This window comes from Castor canadensis, chromosome 17 (assembly GCF_047511655.1).
Source record: "Castor canadensis chromosome 17, mCasCan1.hap1v2, whole genome shotgun sequence".
In the NCBI taxonomy this organism is placed as follows: Eukaryota; Metazoa; Chordata; class Mammalia; order Rodentia; family Castoridae; genus Castor; species Castor canadensis.
The window spans coordinates 50,173,042-50,195,566 of record NC_133402.1 but is presented as its reverse complement, the minus strand read 5'-3'; the positions used below and the strand labels follow the sequence as shown (position 1 = coordinate 50,195,566).

At 53.3% G+C, this 22,525-nt stretch overlaps 3 protein-coding genes across 10 annotated transcripts in view; 2 read left to right on the top strand and 1 right to left on the bottom strand.

The window, feature by feature from the left end:
* The window catches only part of Cacna2d2 (calcium voltage-gated channel auxiliary subunit alpha2delta 2), a 130,180-nt gene extending 118,796 nt beyond the window's left edge, over nt 1-11,384 (top strand). The window contains exons 22-39 of one of the 8 annotated variants that reach the window (XM_020174387.2): nt 46-122; nt 1,164-1,184; nt 3,949-4,009; nt 6,073-6,170; nt 6,385-6,475; nt 6,583-6,645; nt 6,796-6,899; nt 7,125-7,223; nt 7,315-7,403; nt 7,610-7,657; nt 7,888-7,959; nt 8,061-8,213; nt 8,358-8,410; nt 8,531-8,586; nt 8,738-8,864; nt 9,000-9,109; nt 9,211-9,293; nt 9,378-11,384. In XM_020174387.2, coding sequence (XP_020029976.2) covers nt 46-122; nt 1,164-1,184; nt 3,949-4,009; nt 6,073-6,170; nt 6,385-6,475; nt 6,583-6,645; nt 6,796-6,899; nt 7,125-7,223; nt 7,315-7,403; nt 7,610-7,657; nt 7,888-7,959; nt 8,061-8,213; nt 8,358-8,410; nt 8,531-8,586; nt 8,738-8,864; nt 9,000-9,109; nt 9,211-9,293; nt 9,378-9,521 — 1,549 coding nt within the window. In that variant the 3' untranslated portion in view covers nt 9,522-11,384. Of the gene's footprint in view, nt 1-45; nt 123-1,163; nt 1,185-3,948; nt 4,010-6,072; nt 6,171-6,384; nt 6,476-6,582; nt 6,646-6,795; nt 6,900-7,124; nt 7,224-7,314; nt 7,404-7,606; nt 7,658-7,887; nt 7,960-8,060; nt 8,214-8,357; nt 8,411-8,530; nt 8,587-8,737; nt 8,865-8,999; nt 9,111-9,205; nt 9,294-9,377 lie in introns of all 8 variants that reach the window. The other 7 variants (XM_074059003.1, XM_074059004.1, XM_074059002.1 and 4 more) reach the window with 7 other exon arrangements.
* Nucleotides 11,385-13,832: 2,448 nt separating this feature from the next.
* Tmem115 (transmembrane protein 115) lies at nt 13,833-18,955 on the top strand. The gene is made up of 2 exons (XM_020174386.2): nt 13,833-15,182; nt 18,285-18,955. Exons 1-2 carry the CDS (start codon nt 14,332-14,334, stop codon nt 18,487-18,489), a joined length of 1,056 nt encoding a protein of 351 aa, XP_020029975.1. The 5' UTR covers nt 13,833-14,331; the 3' UTR covers nt 18,490-18,955.
* Nucleotides 18,956-19,681: 726 nt separating this feature from the next.
* Cyb561d2 (cytochrome b561 family member D2) lies at nt 19,682-22,517 on the bottom strand. The gene is made up of 4 exons (XM_020174419.2): nt 22,362-22,517; nt 21,800-21,951; nt 21,309-21,346; nt 19,682-20,526 (listed from the first exon to the last, which is right to left on the bottom strand). The coding sequence occupies exons 2-4, from the start codon at nt 21,924-21,926 to the stop codon at nt 20,023-20,025; spliced, it is 669 nt and encodes a 222-aa protein (XP_020030008.1). The 5' UTR covers nt 21,927-21,951; nt 22,362-22,517; the 3' UTR covers nt 19,682-20,022.
* Between the last annotated feature and the right edge of the window lie 8 nt (nt 22,518-22,525).

Below are 22,525 nucleotides of genomic sequence, written 5' to 3'. Positions count from 1 at the left end.
TCCACCTCTTACAGTGGTGGCCTGTGATTTCTCTTTCCTCCCTAGTCTGGGACTGGTGCTCCCACCCTACAGCACCTTCTACCTCCAAGCCAACCTCAGTGACCAGATACTACAAGTCAAGTGTAAGTGGCCCGGCCCCTGCCTGCGCCCTGCACCCCTGCCTCTGCCCCTGCACCCTGGCCGGCCCCAGGCAGCATAGCCAGCCATGCTTGCTGGCAAGGCAGCCCCTCCTGCCCAGTCTGCCCAGCCCCAGGCACCCGCAGGCTGGAGCACCGGCCTTCAAAAGTCTGTGGAAATCTGCATGCTCGCCTTTTCTCAGATTTGGTTCCAGACCATTCTCTCATTTCTGTTGAGGTTTCTGTTTTTGGTTTCTCCTACTCCGTGTCTTCCCTCTTTAGCCTGCCTGCCCTGAACACTCCTGGGGGCTGCATTCTTGAAAGACACCCTCTCCCTTCTTCCCCTGCTTCCTACTCATTTCTCTCCCTTTGTGGTGCCACCTCCCAGGGTCTCTCTCCCTCTCACCTCCTCTACTCCCTCCTCCCCCTCTCTGACATCCCTGTACTCTCTCTCTCTCTCTCTCTCTTTTTCTGTCTCTCTCTCTTTCTCTCTCCCACTTTTCCTCCATCCCTTCATCTCTCTCCACCCCACTCTCTTTTTAGTCTCCCTCCCTCAGTTCTGGTCTGCTCCCTTCTCCTCCCTCCCCTCTGTTCCTCTCTCCTTTATCCCTGCATCCTCTCCTTCTCCCTCTCCTGCCCTCCCTCCTTCCTTCCCCTCTCCCATTCCTCTGCCTGTGGCTCATCCTGCATGCCCTGCTCACCCTGGGCCTCTCTGGAAAGGCCTGAGTCTCAGGCCTGGTCCCGCCTGCCCACTGCCCACCCGAGGTCACTGGGAGGGAGGCTGGGGCTCCGGCCCCACCGGGCGCCCCCCACCTGCCTGGCTGACTGGGGCTCATCTCCTTTGAGTTTCTTGCTCTCTCTTTCTCTCTCATGTCGTTTTTTTGCAAGAAGTTTCCTTTCGGTATGATGATGAGACACAATATTTTCATTCAAACAGCCATTGAATAAAATATTGTTTGTGCCCCTCCCCTTCCCCTCCCCCTTTTCGTTTGTTTTTGTGTTTGTGTTTTTGTTTTCCTCGCTTTCTCTCTTGGTGGACTGTCCCAGTGCCAATCAGCAAACTGAAGGGCAAGTATATTCAGAACCAGTGCACCCTCCTCTCCCCACCCCACCCGCCCTCACACCCCTGCTTGCCCCCCTCCCTGCCCAGGACCAGTCACACCCCTGCCCTCCAGGGCTCCCCTCCAGAATCCCTTGGCTCCTCAGTTCTTGCCTTTCCTGTTAGAGCCAGCGGCCCTTTCCCTGGGCCTCCTGCAGGGTGTTGTTCTCCAGCGTGTTCTGAGGGCTTAGGCCCCTTCTTCCTACTCCTCATTCCCTGTGGAAAGGCCTCTGCCTCCCCCACCTTCTCTGTCCCTCCAAGACAACTCAACAGTGGGGACAGGCTGGATGCTTCTCCACCACCTCCCACCAGCAGGGCAGTGGGCCTGAGATGCGTGGGTCTATCAGCCTTCAGAGGGCTTTTGTGAGGCTGTGGGAAAGGTCCAGCCCCACAAGGCTCCCTATAGAATAGCTCTCACTCCTCTGATTCCTGGTGACTGCAGATGCTGGCAGCCCTCCAAGAAGGGAGAGGAAAAGGTTCAGAAGCCTCACACCCTGACCCAAGGCAGAGGGGCACACAGGGTAGGCAGTCAGACCACAGGAAGAACCATACTGGGCACCAACCATACTGGGGACTGGCTTAGTTGCTAAAGCCCCTGTACTTATGCTGCCCCAGTGCTCAAAGGGTTTACTAAGGTCCCTTGGCCCAGCCCTTCCCTTAGAGTACTCACTGATCTGGGAAGGGTCTGCAGGTATGGGAGGTATTCTCCTGGGGAAATAAAGGCAGATTCAGGGACTAAGGACTTGACCAGACATGGAGTGGGATCTGTCTGGACCCCAAGGGCCAGCAAAGGAGCTTGGAGGAAACAGGCTAGGTATGAAGAAAAAGATTCTGGTAATCCAAGGTGTCAAAGCCAGAGACTTCCAGAAAGATGGATGTTCAAACCCCCAGGCCATGATAGAGAACAACAGGAGTGAAAGGGGGCAGCACATGAAGATCTCTGCCACTGGTGCACAGAGAGAACACTTGGGCCTATGGGACATAGAGAACACAAGGTGATGTTTCCTGACCTGGAAGCAGGAGCTCCCCAAGATGCCCTAGGGGTCTTATCCCACCTAGTCCAGGAAAGGGAATACAGCCGCCCCCAGTGGCCTGGGTGGGGTGGGAAACATGGCCTGCTCCCACTGGCTTGAGTTGTCTTTCTCCCCATCTCCCATATCCCACTTATTGACCCCAGAACTGCAGGGCCCTGGTAAACATGATAACCATAGCATAGTCTTCCCTCCTTTTTCTTTCTCCTCCTCCTCCTCCTCTCCCTGTCCCACCCTTTCCCCTTTGGCTTGTATCCAAACCCTGCGTCACAGTCCTATCAGAAAGGAACAGTCCAACCAGTGACTGCCCAGCTCCTCTAAGCATCCCAAGTTTCTCCTGGCCAGAACCTTGCAGTGCATCGTGGGAGTATTTAGGAATAGAGAAAATTCCTCTTCTGCACAAATAAATCCCTGGGGGCAAAAGAGAGTTGGGAATGCGGGTGAAGATAGGATAAGAAAGTAGACTGCCAGGTGAGACAGGCCAAGGGCAGGGTGACCCTCCTAGATGCAGACCAGTTGGGCTAGTATAGTGGCTCAAGTGGTAGAGCACCACCTAGCAAGCATGAGGCTCTGAGTTCAAGCCCCAGTACTGCCAAATAAATGAATGAATAAATAAATAAATACCAGATGCAGACCAGCAGGGTAGCCAGTCAGCTGAGCAGGGTGAGGCCACAGCAGAGCCTTGAAGCTATGTCCTCAGATTCACTCACAAACCCAAAGATAGATACATTCACACACACACACACACACACTCACAAACATGCATCCATGCTTGCACACATACACAACTCATAAACACAGGGCACAGGCCCAAGTGATGGACTCATTCACAGGCACCTCCAGCAGTCTTCCCTGGCTGCTGTAAGCCCAGTCAGTAGGAAGAGACCTAGCCATTCTTCCCCACCTGTCCCTTGTGCCCTAGCCTAGGAAAGCAGGTATATAGGTTCCAACTGCATCCCTGTCCCCTTACACAGTGTGCACCAGTCCCTTCCCGCTGAGGTCAGTCTTCCTTCACCTACCATCTTGTCCCAGGGAGAACCTCCAGGCCCCCACAATGCACTGCAGTCCTCCCCAGCTGCCCATACCCGTCTCTGGTTGGACTGTCTGTGCCCGTGAGAAACCCCCTCGGTTTGGCCATGTTGATGCCTGACACAGAACAAAAGTAAGACCTACCAAAATGCAAACAGCTGCGGCAAAGAAAGAGAGATAAAAATCCGCAGCCAAAAGCCAATTCCCTTCCTCAAAGTCTCTTTGGAGGCGAAGGAAGCTCAGCATGCGGTTTTTTCCATTATGAATGTGATAAGAGCAAGACTGGCGCCTCCCCCCGACCATGCATATATATAGCAGTGTGTGTATATATATGTGTGTGTGTGTGTCCGTGTATATGTGCTATACAGCCGTATGGAAGCATATACAGCCACGCCAAGGGACTCACTGCCAACAGAGGACCAGGCCCGGGCAACATATTGGCTATAACTGCCCTCCTCCTGCGATGCTATAGTCTCCACAGGCCCTCCACCCTCCCCGCCTGTCCCTTTTTTCTGGCTCAAACCTGAACTTGAAAGTGGCGGGTTCCCTCTTTGCTGGTGTCTCCCCTCCCTCAAGACCCCCTCTTCCCTGTCCCTCCAGCCCCATCAGCTCTGAGCCCCCTGGCCTCCCACCTCCCCAGCCCCCGCCGGATAACCCCCCATTTCTGTTGCAGATTTTGAGTTCCTGCTCCCCAGCAGCTTTGAGTCTGAAGGACATGTTTTCATTGCTCCCAGGTAGCTTGCGTGTGGCCTTGCTGAGGCATCCTCCCCCACCCATCGCCCTGCGCCCGGCCCTGCCTCCTGCACTGCTGCCTAGAGCTCTGTGTGTCTGTGTCCTGTGCAGTGTCACCTCTCAAATCCCATACATAGCCCGGTATGTGCAACTGTGTGCATACCCAGGCCATGTAGCCACACCAGGCAGCAGTGGCCAGTGGCCCCACCTCCCATTGGGCCTGGAGCAGAAAGATTCTGGACTCCACTGACCTTCCCTGCCCTCCCAGGCAACCAGGAAGGAGCCCCTTCCTGGGCCTTGGGCTGGCCACAACATGCCCCTCACTGGCAGCTGCTGCTCTGGTTTGTGGTGTTCTACCCATCCCCCCACCCACACCTCATCGTTGTCCTGTGTCAGTCAGTGTTTGTGTGGGTCTGGGGGCTGAGCCAGCTAGAGCCCTGGTGGATAGTGCCAGCAGTGCCAAGTGTAGGTATAATGACTCACTGAGGAGGGGGGTAAAGGTGAGAGGAAGACAAGGGCTTTGAGGAACTTCTCTAGCAAGTAAGGGGTCAAGGCCCACAGCAGACCCAGGCCTAGACCATCCCTGGAGTGCACGCTTAATGAAAACACATCTTTGTGCGCACACCCTCTGCCTTTGGCCCACATCCGAGAAGGCCAGGAGCCTTCGGTGCTGGAGCCCTCCTCGTGACCTGAGTTTTGAATGAGAGCAGGTGGGTGCAGCAGACAGAGACTCATGGGCACTCTCAGGCACCACACAGGGCTCTGGACACTCTTAACCTACGTGTGTATGCACGTGTGTGCATGCACTCACACGTTTCTCTGTGGTTCTTTGTAGATGTGTTTGTTTGTATTTATGAGTCATTGTGTACATGTGTATAAAAGTCTGAATGTAAATTTGGGGTGGCTTCTGTACACAAATGATTGGGAAATGTGTGAAAAGGCTGGTGGGCCCCACATTAACCCTGAGGAAGCTCTCTGAGGGAAGAGACTGTTTGTTTTTGTCACCTCTGATCTGACTCAGAAGAGCTCAATAAGTATGTGTAGGATGGATGAAGTACCCCACAAATGTGAACACAGATATTATGTGTATGGTATATCTTGCACACAGTTGTATGGGTGTCACTCTGGGTGTGTCAGGTGTGGACACTTCTAAGCACAGAAGCACAGGGTGCACACTGGACAAAGGCCCTGGGTCAGAGAAGGAGTGGGGTCTCAATTCCCTCACTAAGCTTTGGATATCGCCTGGGGAAGTGGCACATTTTAAAAATTCCTACAGAGTTGCTATCACACAGACCAGTGGGGAGGTTCCTGGTGGCAGAGGTATGAATGAGGGACCGGGCAGGAGAGATGGCTCTATCAGAAGAGAGGAACTGCTTGCCAAGATTTCCAGGAGAGCTGAGCCTCAAGCAGGCCCTGCCATACCACAGCCCCTGTATTTTCTGGACCCAGTGCCTGAGCCCACTGAGGGCCTTGAGGAGGTGAGGGATTTGGCATACCCACCTCTGGGGAAAGAGAATGCTCACAGCAGAAAGAACAGCTACATCGAGGGCCCACACGTTTCTACTGACTCCTCAACACCCTCTGTGGTATGATGAAAAAAATGAGTCTTGGGGAACTTGAGTGGGTTGTCCAAAGGTATACAGCCAGGAATAGGCAAGATAAGCTCTTAGACCTAGCCAACAAAAAACAGTGCTAGGTCCTACCTTCTACCCATGGCAATGCTATAGGGCATACAGGTAGATGAGCCATCCCCAGCCATTTCCTGAGGCTTCCTGGTGTACCACCTGGGACCCACTACACAGGATAGATGGCAGGCTCTGCAGGGCCAAGCCCAGGAGAGAGAACCCACCAGGGTGGAGGAAGCAGACCCTCATTCTCCTGTTAGTCCTGACTCAGAACAGCAGCCTGCAGACATATGGCAGCCTCAACCTGTAAGAATACGTGTGTCCCTCCCTGTGGCCTAGGCCTCTTAGCCAACAGCCAGGCAGGCCTGTTGGGAAGTCTTGAGCCCTCTGTCCTGTCCAGCCCCGCCAAGCCCACTCTTCTTACCCCCTCCCCACCCCAGAGAGTATTGCAAGGACCTGAATGCCTCAGACAACAACACCGAGTTCCTGAAAAACTTCATTGAGCTCATGGAGAAAGTGACTCCAGACTCTAAGCAGTGTGAGTGTTTGGCAGGGCAACTGGATCTGGGCAAGACCTGGGCAGCATGGGGGCAAGCCCATTAGAGGAGCCCAGAGATAGGCAGGTGTGGACATATGTAGGTCTAAGTCCCACCCAGGCATAGGGAAGGCTCCCAGTGGAGCTCTGGGGGTGTGGTGGGGGTGGGCTGGGAGCTGCAAGAAGATGCTCCTCTACCCCTGCCCAACTATTCCAGGCAACAACTTCCTTCTGCATAACCTGATCTTGGACACGGGCATCACACAACAATTGGTGGAGCGTGTGTGGCGGGACCAGGATCTCAACACGTATGCATCACCTAGACTGTGGGGGCAGGAGGCTGGGATGGACCCAGAGGCCCTGGCCCTGCCCAGCAGAAGGCAGGCCTGTGACCCCACCTCCCTGCCACCTCCAGGTACAGCCTGCTGGCCGTGTTCGCTGCCACTGATGGTGGCATCACACGTGTCTTCCCTAACAAGTAAGTGACCAACCCCACTACCCAACACCTGTCCCTATCCAGGACCTTGTCCCTGTCCTACTGCCCAGAGGCCTCCTTGCACTACTGAGACTACTGTCTCCAACAATCCACCCCTTACCCACCAAGCTCTGCCTCTTTTGTGTGCTTTAGGGCAGCTGAGGACTGGACAGAGAACCCTGAGCCCTTCAATGCCAGCTTCTACCGCCGCAGCCTGGATAACCATGGTTATATCTTCAAGCCCCCACACCAGGATGGTGAGTAGTAGCTCATAGGGCCCAGCAGCAGGTGGCAAGCCTCATCTAGGGGTAGGTTCTGCTTTCTGAAGCCCCTCTTGAAATGGTGCTGGCTGAGACCAGGGCATTCATGAAAAGAAAGACAGGCTGCTTAGGCTGGGGTCAGCTCCGGGTTGGTAGGGCCCAGCTTGGAGTAATCAGTGTGGTCAGCCCTCACTCCTGACTGCTCTACCCAACCCACCCCAGCCCTGTTAAGGCCCCTGGAGCTGGAGAACGACACAGTGGGCATCCTTGTCAGCACAGCTGTGGAGCTCAGCCTAGGCCGGCGCACACTGAGGCCAGCAGGTGAATGCCCTGGACCAAGGTGGGGAAAGAGGCAGTAGGCAGGGTGCTGCTCAGGTAAGTGGCACAGATGGCCCTTTACTCTCCTCCTCAGTGGTGGGTGTCAAGCTGGACCTGGAGGCTTGGGCTGAGAAGTTCAAGGTGCTTGCCAGCAACCGAACCCATCAGGACCAGCCTCAAAAGGTATTTGGGCAAGGCAAGGGAAAGTAACCCCAATAGTACTTTGTGGAGTCTCCAGGGACCCCTGCCAACCCTTCCATTCAGAGTGGCTTCAGCACTATGGGAAGGCAGGGACTGCTACAGATGGCCCCAGGAACTAGATATATGAAGGGTGACAGGAAGGAGGAAAACTGGTGGGGGCCTTACAATCCTTGTTCTCTGCCCAGCAGTGCGGCCCCAGCAGCCACTGTGAGATGGACTGCGAGGTAAACAATGAGGTGTGTGTATCCCCCCTCCCCCGCCGCATTCCTAAACTTCTTGGTCCCAACCACAAGTCCTAGCCCATCCCTTAGCCTTTGGGCGTCAGCACCCAACCCTAACTTCACAGCCTTACCAGAACTGAGGAAGTGGTGCTTCCCCACTCTGAACCACTGGACTGCCAGGGCTTGAAGTGGAGGGTCTCTGGCAGAGCCCCTCTCCATTTTTCTACCCTTTCCCTACCTCTCAGGACCTACTCTGTGTCCTCATTGATGATGGAGGATTCCTGGTGCTGTCAAACCAGAACCATCAGTGGGACCAGGTGAGGGCCAGGAAGAGTGGAAGGAGGGCATAGAGATTTCAGCGTTCTGGGGGTGTGGCACTGCCAGGTCTATGACCACGGCTAACTCCCGGCATCCCCAGGTTGGCAGATTCTTCAGTGAGGTGGATGCCAACCTGATGCTGGCACTCTACAATAACTCCTTCTACACCCGCAAGGAGTCGTACGACTATCAGGCAGCTTGTGCCCCCCAGCCCCCTGGCAACCTGGGTGCTGCACCCCGGGGTGTCTTTGTGGTGAGCCCTCAAAGATGCTGGAGATGGGGGTGGGGGGCAGGCTGGGAGACCTGCTCATGGATCACTCGCACACACTCACACCTCTGACATTTGAGAGAGCTAGGGGGACAGAATTGGTAGTCCATGCCTCTCTCTCCACTGCAGCCCACCATTGCAGACTTCCTTAACCTGGCCTGGTGGACCTCTGCTGCTGCCTGGTGAGTCCTGGGGGAAGGCGGATAGAGAAGGTACTTCCCGGCCAGGAGAGTTCGAAAAAGAATTGGGGTAAGGCTCTGGCTTCTGCTGACCACCCACACTCGGTGCCCCGTGCCCTGCAGGTCCTTATTCCAGCAGCTTCTCTACGGCCTCATCTACCACAGCTGGTTCCAGGCGGGTAGGTGGGGTTGGTGGGGACTCCTCAAATCCTGGTCCCCAGGGAAGCAGTGGCAGGCTCCACCGGGAGGGCGGGGCTTACGGCTGGGCGGGGCTGAGGCCGACACAGTGTCAGGGTCTGTGGGCGGGGCTGAGGCGTCTGGGCCCTGCAGACCCCGCGGAGGCCGAGGGGAGCCCCGAGACGCGCGAGAGCAGCTGCGTCATGAAACAGACCCAGTACTACTTCGGCTCAGTGAACGCCTCCTACAACGCCATTATCGACTGCGGAAACTGCTCCAGGTGCTGGCGGGCGGCGGTGGGGGGGCGGTAGAGGGGGAGGAACTGAAAATAAGGGATGGGGTGGGAAGAAGGGAAGGGGCGGGGACTCGAGGGTGGAGCGAACCTCCAGGCCCCGCCTCTTGATGCTCCCTCTAGGTTATTCCACGCTCAGAGGCTGACCAACACCAACCTTCTCTTCGTGGTGGCTGAGAAGCCGCTGTGCAGCCAGTGTGAGGCTGGCCGGCTGCTGCAGAAAGAGACACACTGTATCCTGCTCCCGCCCTCCCCGCCGCCCGCACCCCCTCCTGTCCCGCGTGTCCTCTTCTTGCAGCGGCCGCTGCCTCCTTGACTCCCCACCCATGCCCAGCGGACGGCCCGGAGCAGTGTGAGCTGGTGCAGAGACCGCGATACCGGAGAGGCCCGCACATCTGCTTTGACTACAACGCGACGGTGAGGGAGGGGCAGAGGCAAACCTGACATCCAGAGACCCTGCGCCCACCTGAGTCGACCAAAGTCCTTGTCTCTCCCCTGCAGGAAGATACCTCAGACTGTGGCCGCGGAGCCTCCTTCCCACCATCCTTGGGTGTCCTGGTCTCCCTTCAGCTGCTGCTCCTCCTGGGCCTACCACCCCGGCCACAGCCTCAAGTCCGTGCCCTCGTCGCCTCTCGCCACCTCTGAGCAGCCCTCACCCCGGCCTCCTCGCCTCTCCTCCACCCTCTTGCCCCACATTCCCCTCCCTCACTAAAGGACCTGAGCCCGGGGAGCCTGAGCCTTGGGGTGGGGGAGTCCCAAAGGAGGGCATCACAGTCTATGATGCCCAAGGCAGGTCTCAGCTCTGAACTGTCCAGGTGTCCCTAGATCTTGGACTCATCCCAGTAGACTGAGACAGGGAGGCCACATGTACTGGTGCCAAACCAGGCCTCTGCTGCCCACCCTGCCTAGAGGCTTCCTCTGTGTAGGTGACCTTGCCTCACTGGATGCCTCTGACCTTGCCCTTCTGTCCTACCTTAGCCCAAACCTATTTTCCTTGGGAATAATGGAGGAAGAAATGGCAGTTTGAGGTCTGTGCATCCCAACTGAAATCCTGGTAGGGAGAGATTCTGGGGCAGTCCCCCATGGGCCCCTGGTCCTTTCAGGCCTACAGCTACACATAGCCCAACCCTGCAGGTATCAGGACAGTCTCACAGTAACATCAATTTAGACACAACCCCATACATGCCTGGATCCTGAGGGCAGAAACTTGACTCACACAAGATATACTGCAGAGGGTACGCAAACACATACACATAGACACACACACCATGGGGGGCTCACAAAGCCTTACACAGGGCGAGGGATCGGTAGGAGGGTTGGCACCTGCATATTCCATCTCCTGCTCACCGCCTGCCTCTAATCTGAGCTGTAGCCCAGCTGGTCCTCCCATCTCTGAAGCTGAATGTCAACAGTGCCAAATGCTGGGACCAGGGGGGGGAAGGCCCCTCTGTCCCACCCCTAGCCACCAGTCTCCCCCAAGTGCCCCTCACCCTGCCAGGTGCTCATTGTAACCATTTCTCACTAGTGTCAGGCCCCCAGCAGGACCACATGCCACTGCCTGAACCCCTCGGCAGAGGAACCCCCACCAGACCCCACCCTTTGCCTTAGCAGGGGTGACTTGGTCTTTCCTGGCTGGGCCATCCCACCCCCAATCTGGCCCTTACACACTCAGGCCTGTGCCTACTCCCTATATCCTTAGCATTCATACACACACTCTCTCCCTACCCCCAGGAGGCCAAATTGTTCCTCCCCTACTGAACACACACTTGCATTCACATACATATATACACACTCTGCACACACAGAGGCTGGGCCTGGGCACATCTCTTCACACCATTCATTCTAGTCATTTCCCCCAAAGGCATCCCAGCCTGGGGGCCAGCAGGGGACTGAGGGCAGTGAGATGTAGCCATGAGGCTCAGATGGACTGGGAGGAGGGGGGAGGGTGATGCATTAATTAATGACTCCGTTAATTAATGTCATGTTGCTTGTTGCTTTCTCAGTGTGTGTGTGTGGTCTATGCCCGCTGCTGGTGCCAGGGTGGGTGTCCATTATGTGTACCCTGCCTGGATGTCAGCTGTGTCCTGTGGGGGCGCGTGTGTAACTGTAGTGTAGTCAGGTGCTCAATGGAGAATATTAAAAAAAAAAAAGAAAAGAAACAAGCATATACAGAAAAACGAATATATATTTTAAGTTTAAAAAACAGAAAAACAGACAAAATAATCCCCATCAGGTAGTTGTCTATCCCCCAGCTGGGTCTGATCCTTCTCATCACCCACCTGACCTGGCTGCCCCCTCACCTTGGGCTGAGGGATTGGGGGGCCATTTCCTTTTCTCTGCCCTTTTTTTGTTGTTCTATTTTGTACAGACAAGTCGGAAAAACAACAGCGACAAAAAAAAGTCAAGAAACTTTGTAAAATATCGTGTGTGTGATTCCTTGTAAAATATTTTCAAATGGTTTATTACAGAAGATCAGTTATTAAATAATGTTCATATTTTCACTTCAAACAGTTTCCATCCACTATGTTGGCCTTGGGGTGAGGACTGGGTAGCTATGAAGACAGGTGGTCATTATTATAGTCCCACCCTGCTCTGTTGGGAGTGAAGGCCATGGCAATACAGGTCCCCAGTGGCCATAGGTCATGATGCTTCCAGTACCTAAGAGCCAGGCCTTTGACATACTTTGTCCCATACCATGTTACAGCCTCCAGAAAAAAAAAAAAAAAAAGGGGGTGGGGGAACCAGGGATCAGTGGTTCGTGCCTATAATCCTAGCTACCCAGGAGGCAGAGATCAGGAGGATCACAGTTCAAATAGTTCATGAGACCCTATCTCGAAAAAAACCATCACAAAAAAGGGCTGGTCGAGTGGCACTGAGTTCAAACCCCAGAACCAAAAATGGGGAGATGCTTCCCAGGGTCTGAAGGCAAGTCAGGACCCTAGAGGAAAGAAGACAGTAATTAGATGCTGGTTCAGGCTGGGGTCCAGGCATATGGCTAGACCACCAGGACCTAACATGCTCTCTCCCCATAGTAACATGAGCAGAAGCTAGTTTTCGCTGGTACACAAGGGTCCAATCCTGCTGTCCTGAGGATGCCAGGGTCTGGCTCACCCACAGGCAAGTGGGGGCTCCATCTTGACCAGGGGAAGCAAGTCAGTTTTTGCAATTCTGGCCGGCCCTTCCCCCTATTCATTTTGGTTTTTTTTTTGGAAACAGGGTCTCACTATGTAGTCCAAGCTGTCCTTGAACTCACAATCCTCCTAAAGTTCAGCCTCCAAAGTGCTAGGATTACAGGTATGACCTACCATACCCAGCTGGCCCTGTTCATTTCTAACCCCAACCCTAGTTCATGTGACTGACTTCTGTGTTCTTCTCATGGGTGGAGAACTGTAATCATCAGCATAGAGATTTCCTTGTGGGCTCTGTGAATGTTCACCATCTTCCTCTAAAACAGGCAGACTCAGGGAATCTGATCACTCTGTGCTCACCTAGAGGGTATATGGCTGAGTCCTCACTATAATTTTAGAGGTAGATACCAGTGTATCCCCATAGTGCAGATAAACAAACTAAAGGGAAATCTTTCCCCACCAGGTAAGAAGTCTAAAAAAATCAACAAAGGAGATGGCTAGCAGGAGGGGAGTTTAGATGAGAAAGGACATTCCAGGCTCCTCTGAAGGGGTTCACCACAGAATAAGGACTAGCTTTCAACCCTCAAGACAGCTCTCATGCCCAGAAACCGCACCTGAGGTTCTGGAGTAGGGTTGTTGATAAAATACAGAATGCCCAGTCAATTTTGATTTTCAGACAACAATTTTTAGTAGAGAAGTGTGTTTCTAAGAAACCAGAAAATTGGGGGCATGCATATACTAAAAATTTATTGTTTATCTGACATTCAAATTTGAGCACCCTGTATTTTGATTTGCTAAGTCTAGCAACCTTACCCTGGTGTGTGGCATCCAGTGGGAACCTAGACCCCTGACAAGATTACAGGTGTTAACATCCTTTGTAACCTGGAAGGCTACACACATATGAGCAGTTGAACTGAGATCAGTAACTGAAAGGAAGAGATTTTGCACTTTATAAAAGTCCCTGGTGGGACTGGTGGAGTGAGACTGGTAAAAATAAAAATAAAAGTCCTTTGTCATATATTTAAATATATGCACATTTTTTTAAGTAATTCAATATACAACAAAAAATGACAGTGGCTGGAAGCCACTATAATGTGAAATGAGGCTTGGCCCAGCCTGGCCCAGGTTTATGGAGAGACCTCTCTTAACTCCAGTAGGGATCAAAAGTCTCGTGGAGAGAAGAGTCACTGAGGCTGCCCATCCTCACCTTTTTGGGGGAGGAAATCCTGGGTTCACGTGGCCGGTCCAGCTCAGTTGTATCACAGCAATGTACACACTCAAGACAAACTGGCATTTTACACCCCTGTCTCCTTTAATCCTATGGTAGGAAAGTCCTGTCACCATCTCCAGAACTTGGCCAATGTCACACAGATGCCAAATAACAGCAAGGATGCCGGTTCGAGCCCCATTCACCAGTCGCAGAGGTTCCAAGAGTTCACACACAGGACCATCCAACATTCTCACCCAACACCTGCCCAAAGAACACGCTCTGATGTACATGTACAGATCACAAGTAGAGCCACTCTCCTCTGAGAATTTAGCAAATGTGTGCACTAAGGCTGTGCTGCCTCCTGAACCCGCCCACTTCTTGGCTTTCCAAGGTTTGCTATCCCACCAACTCCAAGAACCAGAGAAACGGCCCTGAGAACTACAACTTCCAGCACACTCTCCTCCACCATAGACCGGAACCGTCTGAGAGCATAGCATGGCCTCCTGGGATTTGTAGTTCTACCCAGAACTCCATTCTGCTTGCCCCCGGCGTTTGCCGAGGACTCGGTATCCCAGCATGCCAAGGAGCCGGAAGGCTGGAGCTCAGAGGGCATCCCGCCGCCGCCGCCGCCGCCGCCGCCGCGGGCGCGCAAGCGCAGCACCTCTGTTTGTCGGCCCCTGAGAAGGGAGGAGGTATGGTGGAAGCCAAGAGTGAGTCCTAAGCGGAGCTGACCGGGCTTGACTCAGGCTCGGAACGAGGCGCCAGTCTCAAGAGGACCCAAGGGTCACGGAGCGAATGGAGGAGGCCGCGTCTTGAGGTCAGCGCTAGTCCGGCTAGCCTGACTCAGGGCCTACAGAGTGATCAGGCAGGCGTGCCGAAGCCGCCCAGGGCCTTTGCTCAGGTCCCTAACGAGGGGCCTAAGCTCCAGCCTGGCGACAAGGCCCAGCTCCGCCCCTGAGGATCACAGCTCTACCCGATCGGAACCGGAGTCTTCGCCAGGGCCATAGACCAGTGACTAGGCCAGGCCCGGGCCTCCCGTCGGGGCCGGACTGGTACGAGGCCCCGGGGAGGCCCCAGCCCACCGTCCTCACCTCTCAGGCCGACACTCGCCGGAAAGATGCAACGCGCCCTGCCTGGCGCCCGCCAGCACCTGGGGGCCGTCCTGGCCAGCGCCAGTGTGGTAGTGAAGGCGCTGTGCGCGGCGGTACTGTTTCTCTATCTGCTCTCCTTCGCCGTGGACACGGGCTGCCTGGCGGTCACCCCAGGCTACCTCTTTCCACCTAACTTCTGGATCTGGACCCTAGCCACCCATGGACTGATGGAGCAGCACGTGTGGGACGTGGCTATCAGCCTGGCCACAGTGGTGGTGGCGGGGCGTTTGCTGGAGCCCCTCTGGGGAGCCTTAGAGCTGCTCGTCTTCTTCTCAGTGGTGAATGTGTCTGTGGGGCTGCTGGGGGCCTTCGCCTACCTCCTCACCTACATGGCTTCCTTCAACTTGGTCTACCTGTTCACCATCCGTATCCATGGCGCACTGGGCTTCCTAGGTGGTGTCCTGGTGGCACTCAAGCAAACTATGGGGGATTGTGTAGTTCTGCGAGTGCCCCAGGTGCGCGTCAGCGTTGTCCCCATGCTGTTGCTGGCGTTGCTGCTACTGCTGCGGCTGGCCACCCTGCTCCAGAGCCCAGCACTGGCTTCCTACGGCTTCGGGCTGCTCTCCAGTTGGGTGTACCTTCGCTTCTACCAACGCCATAGCAGGGGCCGAGGGGACATGGCTGATCATTTTGCTTTTGCCACGTTCTTCCCCGAGATCCTGCAGCCCGTGGTGGGGCTGATGGCGAACTTGGTGCATGGCCTTCTGGTGAAGGTAAAGATATGCCAGAAGACAGTGAAGCGCTATGATGTGGGAGCCCCATCCTCCATTACTATCAGCCTCCCCGGCACAGACCCTCAAGACGCTGAGCGGAGAAGGTACTGTGAAATCTTCCAAAATCTTGAGAAGCTAGGAGAGTACTAGCCAAGACACATGCCATCTATTGAGGTGCTTGCTGTGCATAGGCTAGAGACCTAGTGTCAGGTGTTGGGGAAGGTTCAAAAAAAGAAAATCCAGACTTTGGTCTTGAGGAACTGTGTAGGGATCTCAGCTCTGGTATGTGTATTTCTCCTACTCAAGCCACTTAACCAGGTTTCAAGAAATGTCTAGTCTCCTTTGGTGCTGTGTGACGGTCTGAGGTATACATAACCTTGGCCGGCCTGGTCTTAGAATCTCCAAATCCTAGACACTGGTCCTGTGGGAGCCAGAATCAACCTGTTGGTCCTTTATTCCTTGTGAGAGTGGTGGGAGGAAACAGGGAGAGAAGCCTCCTGTTCTTAAGAGGTGATCTGGCTGGGTGCTGGTGACTCAAGCCTGTAATCCTAGCTACTCAGGAGGCAGAGATCAGGAGGATCTCAATTCGAAGCCAACCTGGGCAAACAGTTCTAGAGACTCCATCTCAAAAAAACCCTTCACAAAAAAAGGCTGGTGGAGTGGCTCAAGGTGTAGGCCCTGACTTCAAACCCCAGTACCAGCCATCCCAATTTCCAAATGCTGAATTATATCCTCTTTCTGGACCTTAATTCAGATGTGTGCATCACTGCTTTTAATGAGGGAAGCTTGAGTTATTACCAAATTTATCCCTCCTTCATTAGGCATGTGTCACCCTAGGGGGCAGGCTTCATGACCTACCACAGGAGCCTGCTGACCATACAGTGAAGACCTTAACTTTATCTGTAAACCAAGTCATCTGCAGCATCAGGAGTCCCAGCTGAATTATTCACTGGTGCACCTTGGCCAGGACAGATCTTTTTAAATTCAGCTCTTACTCTCCCAGATTTATGAACTCCCCACAGTGCGTCCAGCTTCCAGGAGATCCTAAGCTCCATTTCCCATATTATTCTTCAGTTTTCTGAGGCAGTCTGGTGCAGGCATTGTTCCTTTGCATTTGTCAAAAGCTCCTGCTTTTTGCTCACCTGCAAAACTGCAAAATGGGTTCTTGGCAGGAAACTGAATTCAGTGAAGAGTTAATCTCTTCATTGGGACTGTGCAGTTGAGTGAGGAACACATCCTTTCCTTGAAGGAGTTTTCAGCTGGTGGTCTTAGTAGGTGTGAAAAAGTACCCAAGACATGCTGCAGGCCTAATTCTGGGTCCTACAGCTTGTGTCTTTATGGATGGTAAGCCCTAAAGACGGAGGTATGTCTTGATCTTACCCATTGGAGGTAAGAGGACCAAGAGGAGGGCTGGGTCTGGGAGGAACTGAGCTGTCCTCAGTGCTGTCAGGTTTGACAGGCATTCAGAAAACCTGTGGTTGGAGCTGTAGCTCAAGCAGTAGAATGTCTACCTAACAAATACAAAGCCCTGAGTTCAAACCCCAGTACCACCAAAATAAATTATTTCTAGCTGGGCCAAGGCTAAAGGATTGTGAGTTCAAGGCCACCTGGGCTACTCAGACTCAAACACCCTCCCCACACATATACACCCCACCAAATAAAAAACAAACAAAACTTCTGTCCAGGATCAAGAAAATGGACATAGGGGGCTGGTACTGTGGCTCAAGTGGTAGGATGCCTCCCTAGCAAGTATGAGGCCCTGGGTTCAAACCCCAGTGCCAGTAAAAAGTTTAAAAAGCGAGGTGCCAGTGGCTCACACCTGTAATCCTAGCTACTCAGGACACAGAGATCAGGAGGATCATGGTTTGAAGCCAGCCCAGGCAAATAGTTCAGGAGACCCTATCTCAAAAATCCCCAACACACACAAAAAAAAGGGCTGGTGGAGTAGCTCAAGGTGTAGGCCCTGAGTTCAAACCCCAGAACCACAAAAAAAAAAAAAGAAAGAAAGAAAACAGACATGGGAAAGAGGATGAGAGATTGGAGCAAGAGTTAGGTTCTTGGCATAGCCTGATAATTGTTAGCTTACATAGAGCACGTGTGGGTTACTCTTCCAGTCAACTTGATATCTAATTGCATGCCACTCTCAAACCCAAAGGGCTACTACTAGGAGGAGTCAGGGTTTCCCATCCATCTCTTTGATCCTTGTGAGGAAGTGACTAGCATGATAACTAACTCTCTGCCTTGGTAAGCTTTAGACAGAACTGGCAAAGGCATCTCCAGGATGGTACCCTGGGCAGCAATAGGGAAGGACTGTTCTGTCAGTGCCAAACTGCTACATGCCAAGTTGAAAGGCAAAAGGAAGTATGCTGGGCTTTCTATGCTTATCTCCTTGTTGCCTTTCCTTTCTTATTCCTTGGCATAATGGAGATTTTGGTTCTCTGCTGGAACCTGGAAGGCTACCTAGACTGTCCCCATTTTACTGGTGTAGAGAGTCTGAGGCATCAGGAGACCACAGTAATCATTGTTGGAAATACTGCCTAACAGCAATACCTCTGGTGGGTCAGGGTGCCAAACACATGTTAATACCTTCTTCTAGTGTACATTCCCACCTCTCCAAAGTGACAACTCTAAGGGTCTGCTCCACAGAAACAGCTGGCTCTGGCCTATGCCCTTCCAATGTGAGCTTTCTCTTCCTCTCCTCCTGCAAGGTCTCTGCTAGATGCCTATTCTAACATAGGACTTGGTGGCTTTGGGGGATTCTTCTGGGAATAAAGATATCAAGAGATAGGAGCAGACTGACCCAGGTTGGCCCTACTTCATTAATAACCCGCTCCTTGAATGTGACACCAGTGCCCAGACAGGAACTCATCTCCAGGGATTTACCATTCCACCCATCTGCCCTAGAGCACTATATCTGCCTACTCTTATAAGGCACCAAACTCAGAACCATTCCTTGTGGCCAGCCTGGATGTCTGGCAGACATCCAACTTGATGTCAGCTTGGAGGTCCCCCAGCTATGAAGAGAAAGCTGTACAGTCTTTGGCTCCTCCATGTGATGGCACAGTGGGCCAATCTAGGGGGCTGGGTCCCACATGGGGAAAAAGAAACATGGGATTCTGGGGGAGGAATCTGTTTGGTAGGGAAGGGTACAGGGTATGAGCCAAACCCAAACCCAGAATGACCTGTCCTCTCTCCTCTGGCCCTAGGCAACTGGCCCTGAAGGCTCTCAATGAGCGGCTGAAGAGAGTGGAGGACCAGTCTGTCTGGCCTAGCATGGATGATGATGAAGAGGATGCAGGGGCCAAGGTGGACAGCCCCCTGCCCTCAGAAAAAGTTTCCACACCCCAAGGGAAGGGGACTGTCCCAGAATCCAGTCTCATCACCTTTGAGGCAGCTCCCCCAAAGCTGTAACTCCAGACTACCTTGAGTATAGCACCTCTTCTCCCAACCTCCCTTGATGCCTCTCAGCTACTCCAGAGCACTGAATGCTCTGAGGAGAGGGAAGATGGCCTGCTGGGGGCTTCCACAGCCCCCTGCTGTTTCTCGCCAACACTACCCAGGACCCTTGCAACCTGGTTCCTATTCCAGACAACCACTTACCAGGCATGGGTTCTCTGAGGCATCAGCCAGTCTAGGCCACCATCTGAGGCAAGATTTATACCTCAGCAGACAGCCCCAGACAAGTGGCTGCAGGAACACTGGGCGAAGCTCTTGGGCTGGTCCTCAATCTGAAGCTGATTGCCAAGAGCCCTGAACCAAGGCAAGGATTTTCATTTGCCAAAAACGTTCTGGGGGACAGCCAATGCAGGAGTCAGTACATGGCTGCACATCCCTGCTCACCCCCTGAGACTGTTCACATCAGGATTTCTTGTTTCCCTCTGCTGTGGCAGTGACTGCTCCAGGCCAGAACCACAGCTCCCAGGTATTTTCTACAGGACCACTTGAGTGGGCAGCCACGCCCAGCCTCTCCGTCTCAATAAAGCAGTTCTTTGAGGTATGACTTCTGGGCTCTATTAGGCCACCTTGTGCAGCCCCCTCATCACACTCAACTACAAAACTAGATGGTTTTTTCTGACTGGGTCCAAGGGCTCAGTCTCCACGACAGCTCCACCTGGATAGGAAGCCTATTGCCCCTGCTCTTCTTCCCTCCATCACCACATGCCAAACAGTCTTCCCAGAGCCATCATCTCAGACCCTTACTCCTTTTTCTTTCTCTCCAGTTGCTACCCAGAAAGGCCCTCTGCTCCTTACAGAGGATCTGACAGTTGAGGGCCTCTCCATCATAAGGAGTTGTTCTTATTTATGACTCACCTCTATAAGATAGAGTGTTGTATGCTTGACACCTGTGGAGACAGACCCCAATCCCAGCAAAAATGTCTAACTACAGTCTGGAGACTCCAGCACAGTCAGTGGCTAGATGGAAAAGATACACAGCTATAGCTGCAGGGCCTGCTAGAGCCCTTGGTGGCCTGGGAGGCTCAGTAGTCAGATTGTGGGGATTTATGTGCTAGAATTCCAACCATTTAGAAGGGGTCCCCACCCTGCCCAGCTGCCCATTTTCTCATGCTGATGGCTTTAGCAAGAACCATTCCCAACTCTGGACTGCTCCTCCCATCAGTCTTTTCAGTCATTTTTTTTTTTATTTTACTTTTTTTCTCCATAATTTCTGGATACACCAGTACAAGTATGAGCTGCATTGCTGAGAGGCAGTGTTGCAACTCCAACTTCATCCAGACACATGATCTGTGCTCCTCTGGAATGATGAGAGAAAAAAAAGGGAGGCACTCTAGCATAAGGAGCAAAAATGTCACACAGATCTCAGCCCTGCCTGCCCCAGTACCTAAAGTGTCTCCTGACCCAATCAGCTAAGAAAGTCCAGGAGGTCCTCAGTCCCAGCTCCTATACTGAAGTGCAAATCTAGGCTTCCCCTTGGCTGAGAAGAGGTCATGGTTGGATCCTCTTGCGGTACAGGTAGGCGTTGCTCACCTGGTTCATGATGACCAAGCTGGTGAGAATAGGGCAAAGCACAGCCAGGTACCAGGCTCCACCAGTGACAGTGGCAGTGAACCAGAGTGAGCACATGCCCAACAACAGGCTGGTACTACCCAGCAGGTAGCCCACCAACCCAGAAGTAGCATGGTAGAGCTTGAGCTTCGCCAGGGGCCATCGGGGCAGCAGCTTGGGGTACAGCAGTCCCACTCCACCTGAGCACTGCAACCCTGCCCATAGCACGGCTAGCAGCCCTGCCTGCCCATGCCGTGTGGCCAAGTGGGCTTTGCCAAGCTGCTCTTTGTGGAAGATGACAAGGACCAGGCCCAGCAGTGCACACAACAGCGCCAGCAGCTGCAGTACCCAATGGCAGCAAGCTCGGCCCTTCCGTGAGAGGGAGCGCAGCAGCGAACTCTCAGGAGAGAACACCAGTAGTGCCTCGGTCATCAGGAAGGAGAACTGAGGAAACAGAGGGTGGGAAACTCAAATGAGGGTGCTGCTCCAGCAGAGAGGAAGAGTGCTTTAGGTAACACTGTAAGCCATCAGTGCACCTAGCTGATTCCCATTCTTCATCCTCCCCAGTGACAAGACTATCCGTTTGGTGGGGTAAGAGTGGAGAACCCTATCTTGCACAGAATTTCTGCCCTGAATGGTTAGCGAGAATTGCCTCTCCACGTTCAAAGTGCTATTCTGAAATGTCATCTCTGCTATGTAACCCAGCAAACAAGATTTGAGAAGTCGCAGTTATAAATGATTCACCAGTTTCGTTTCTCTCCCATGGGGCTGGATACAATTTCTTGGCAACAGCTGGTCACATGGGTGTACTGTTTCAGGGACAATTAGATGGATGCATCACCATAAATTAAGGTAAAAAGGGACACAGGAATCTCTGAATGCAATTTCTTAGCTTCCAGAAACCACATTTTGGGGCTGGGGGGTGTGACTCAAGTAGTAGAGCACTTGTCTAATACAAGGCCCTGAGTTCAACCCCAATACCATCAAGAGAAAAAAAGATAGACAGATAGATATAGCAGAAACCACATTTTGTGTTTAGACAAAGTTTACCCATTTGTCCTAGGTCTTGAATACTTTGGTTCAAGCATGGGATATATACTAGAATCAGTTGAAGCATGCAACTCCTCTAAGCAGACACTAAGTGTCCACAAGGATACAGGGATCACTGGGGCCACTACCCATACCCATGTTCCTACCCTTAAGAGCTGCCCAAACCCACTACTTACAGCCAGAGACATAAGCACAGGATGCCAGGAGAACAGACCTGAAATGAGAAGAAGAGGCTCATGGGGCTAAGGCCAGGAGAAACCAGCCATACTAATCCCTAACTAAGGGATATGGGCCCATCGCCTGAGGTACTGCCAAAATGTCAACTCCCTCTTGCTACAACAAGCTGACCCTGCCCCTATCCTTTCTTCCTGGACCAGAGGTAATGCTTTGCAACTCTCCTCTGGAAGCTCCCTCCCTCCAGCACCTCCCAAGAGGCAGCCAAGTGAAGCACTAAGACAGGAAAGAGAAGCCAGGTACTCTGTGGAGCCTGTCAAGCTGGCAGAGCCCCCACACCCTTCCGCTTCACCCAAAACATCATTCTTCCAGCACATAATATTCCTCACCCGCCAGAACTGTTAACAAGAGTTAGGTCCAAGGCTTCCTAATATCCCTGCTCCCCAGGGAAAGCGGCCTTTCCCTTCCCAGAAGCCAAATGAATTCTACTTACTGGAGCCAGGCCTGGCAAGCACGGCCACGAAAATGGTATAGCCCAGGGCCACAAGGTGGGCTGCAGCCCCAGAGGCAGTACGCAGAACTCGGTAGATGTGCGACTCAGTCTCCACAGAAAGGGCCATGTTCAGCCCGACCAATAGCTGTAGACTGAAAACATAGTAGCATTGGCAAGAGTCAGGTGCCCATTGTCCACTCCTCTCACTGGAGAAAGGGTTGCAAGGCAGGAATGCCACTCTCTTCCAAGAAGCTAGATAAGTAGTAACAGGCCAAGACCCGCACCAAGAATAATTACAACTTGTCAGTAGAGGCCTGGCAGTCCCCTGGTATCGATGGATGGCTACACCACCTTTCTGGTAGCATGCAGAGCCATGTAAAACTACAAATCCCAGAGTGCATCACGCCGTCGCTGCCAACAGCGCCGGCTGAGAAGGCGCAGAGCACTACGGGAATTGTATTTCACAAGTGCGTCTCTAGTTAAGCGTGAATCCCTTCGCACATTGTCTCCCCAAGTGCCGCAAGCAGGCTGCCTCTCCACGGTAGGGCTTTGCTATCCTCACCTGAAGCGCCAACCCGACGCAATGGTTTCCTCCAAATTAAGAGGGATAATCGAGTCCCTGCCGCGCGTGCCGTCACTCAGTCGCGGAGACGCTTCACTTCCGGGTGCGACGCCTATCCACCCGGGACTTCCTGGGACGAGCCCCCCAGCCCCCGGCCACGCCTC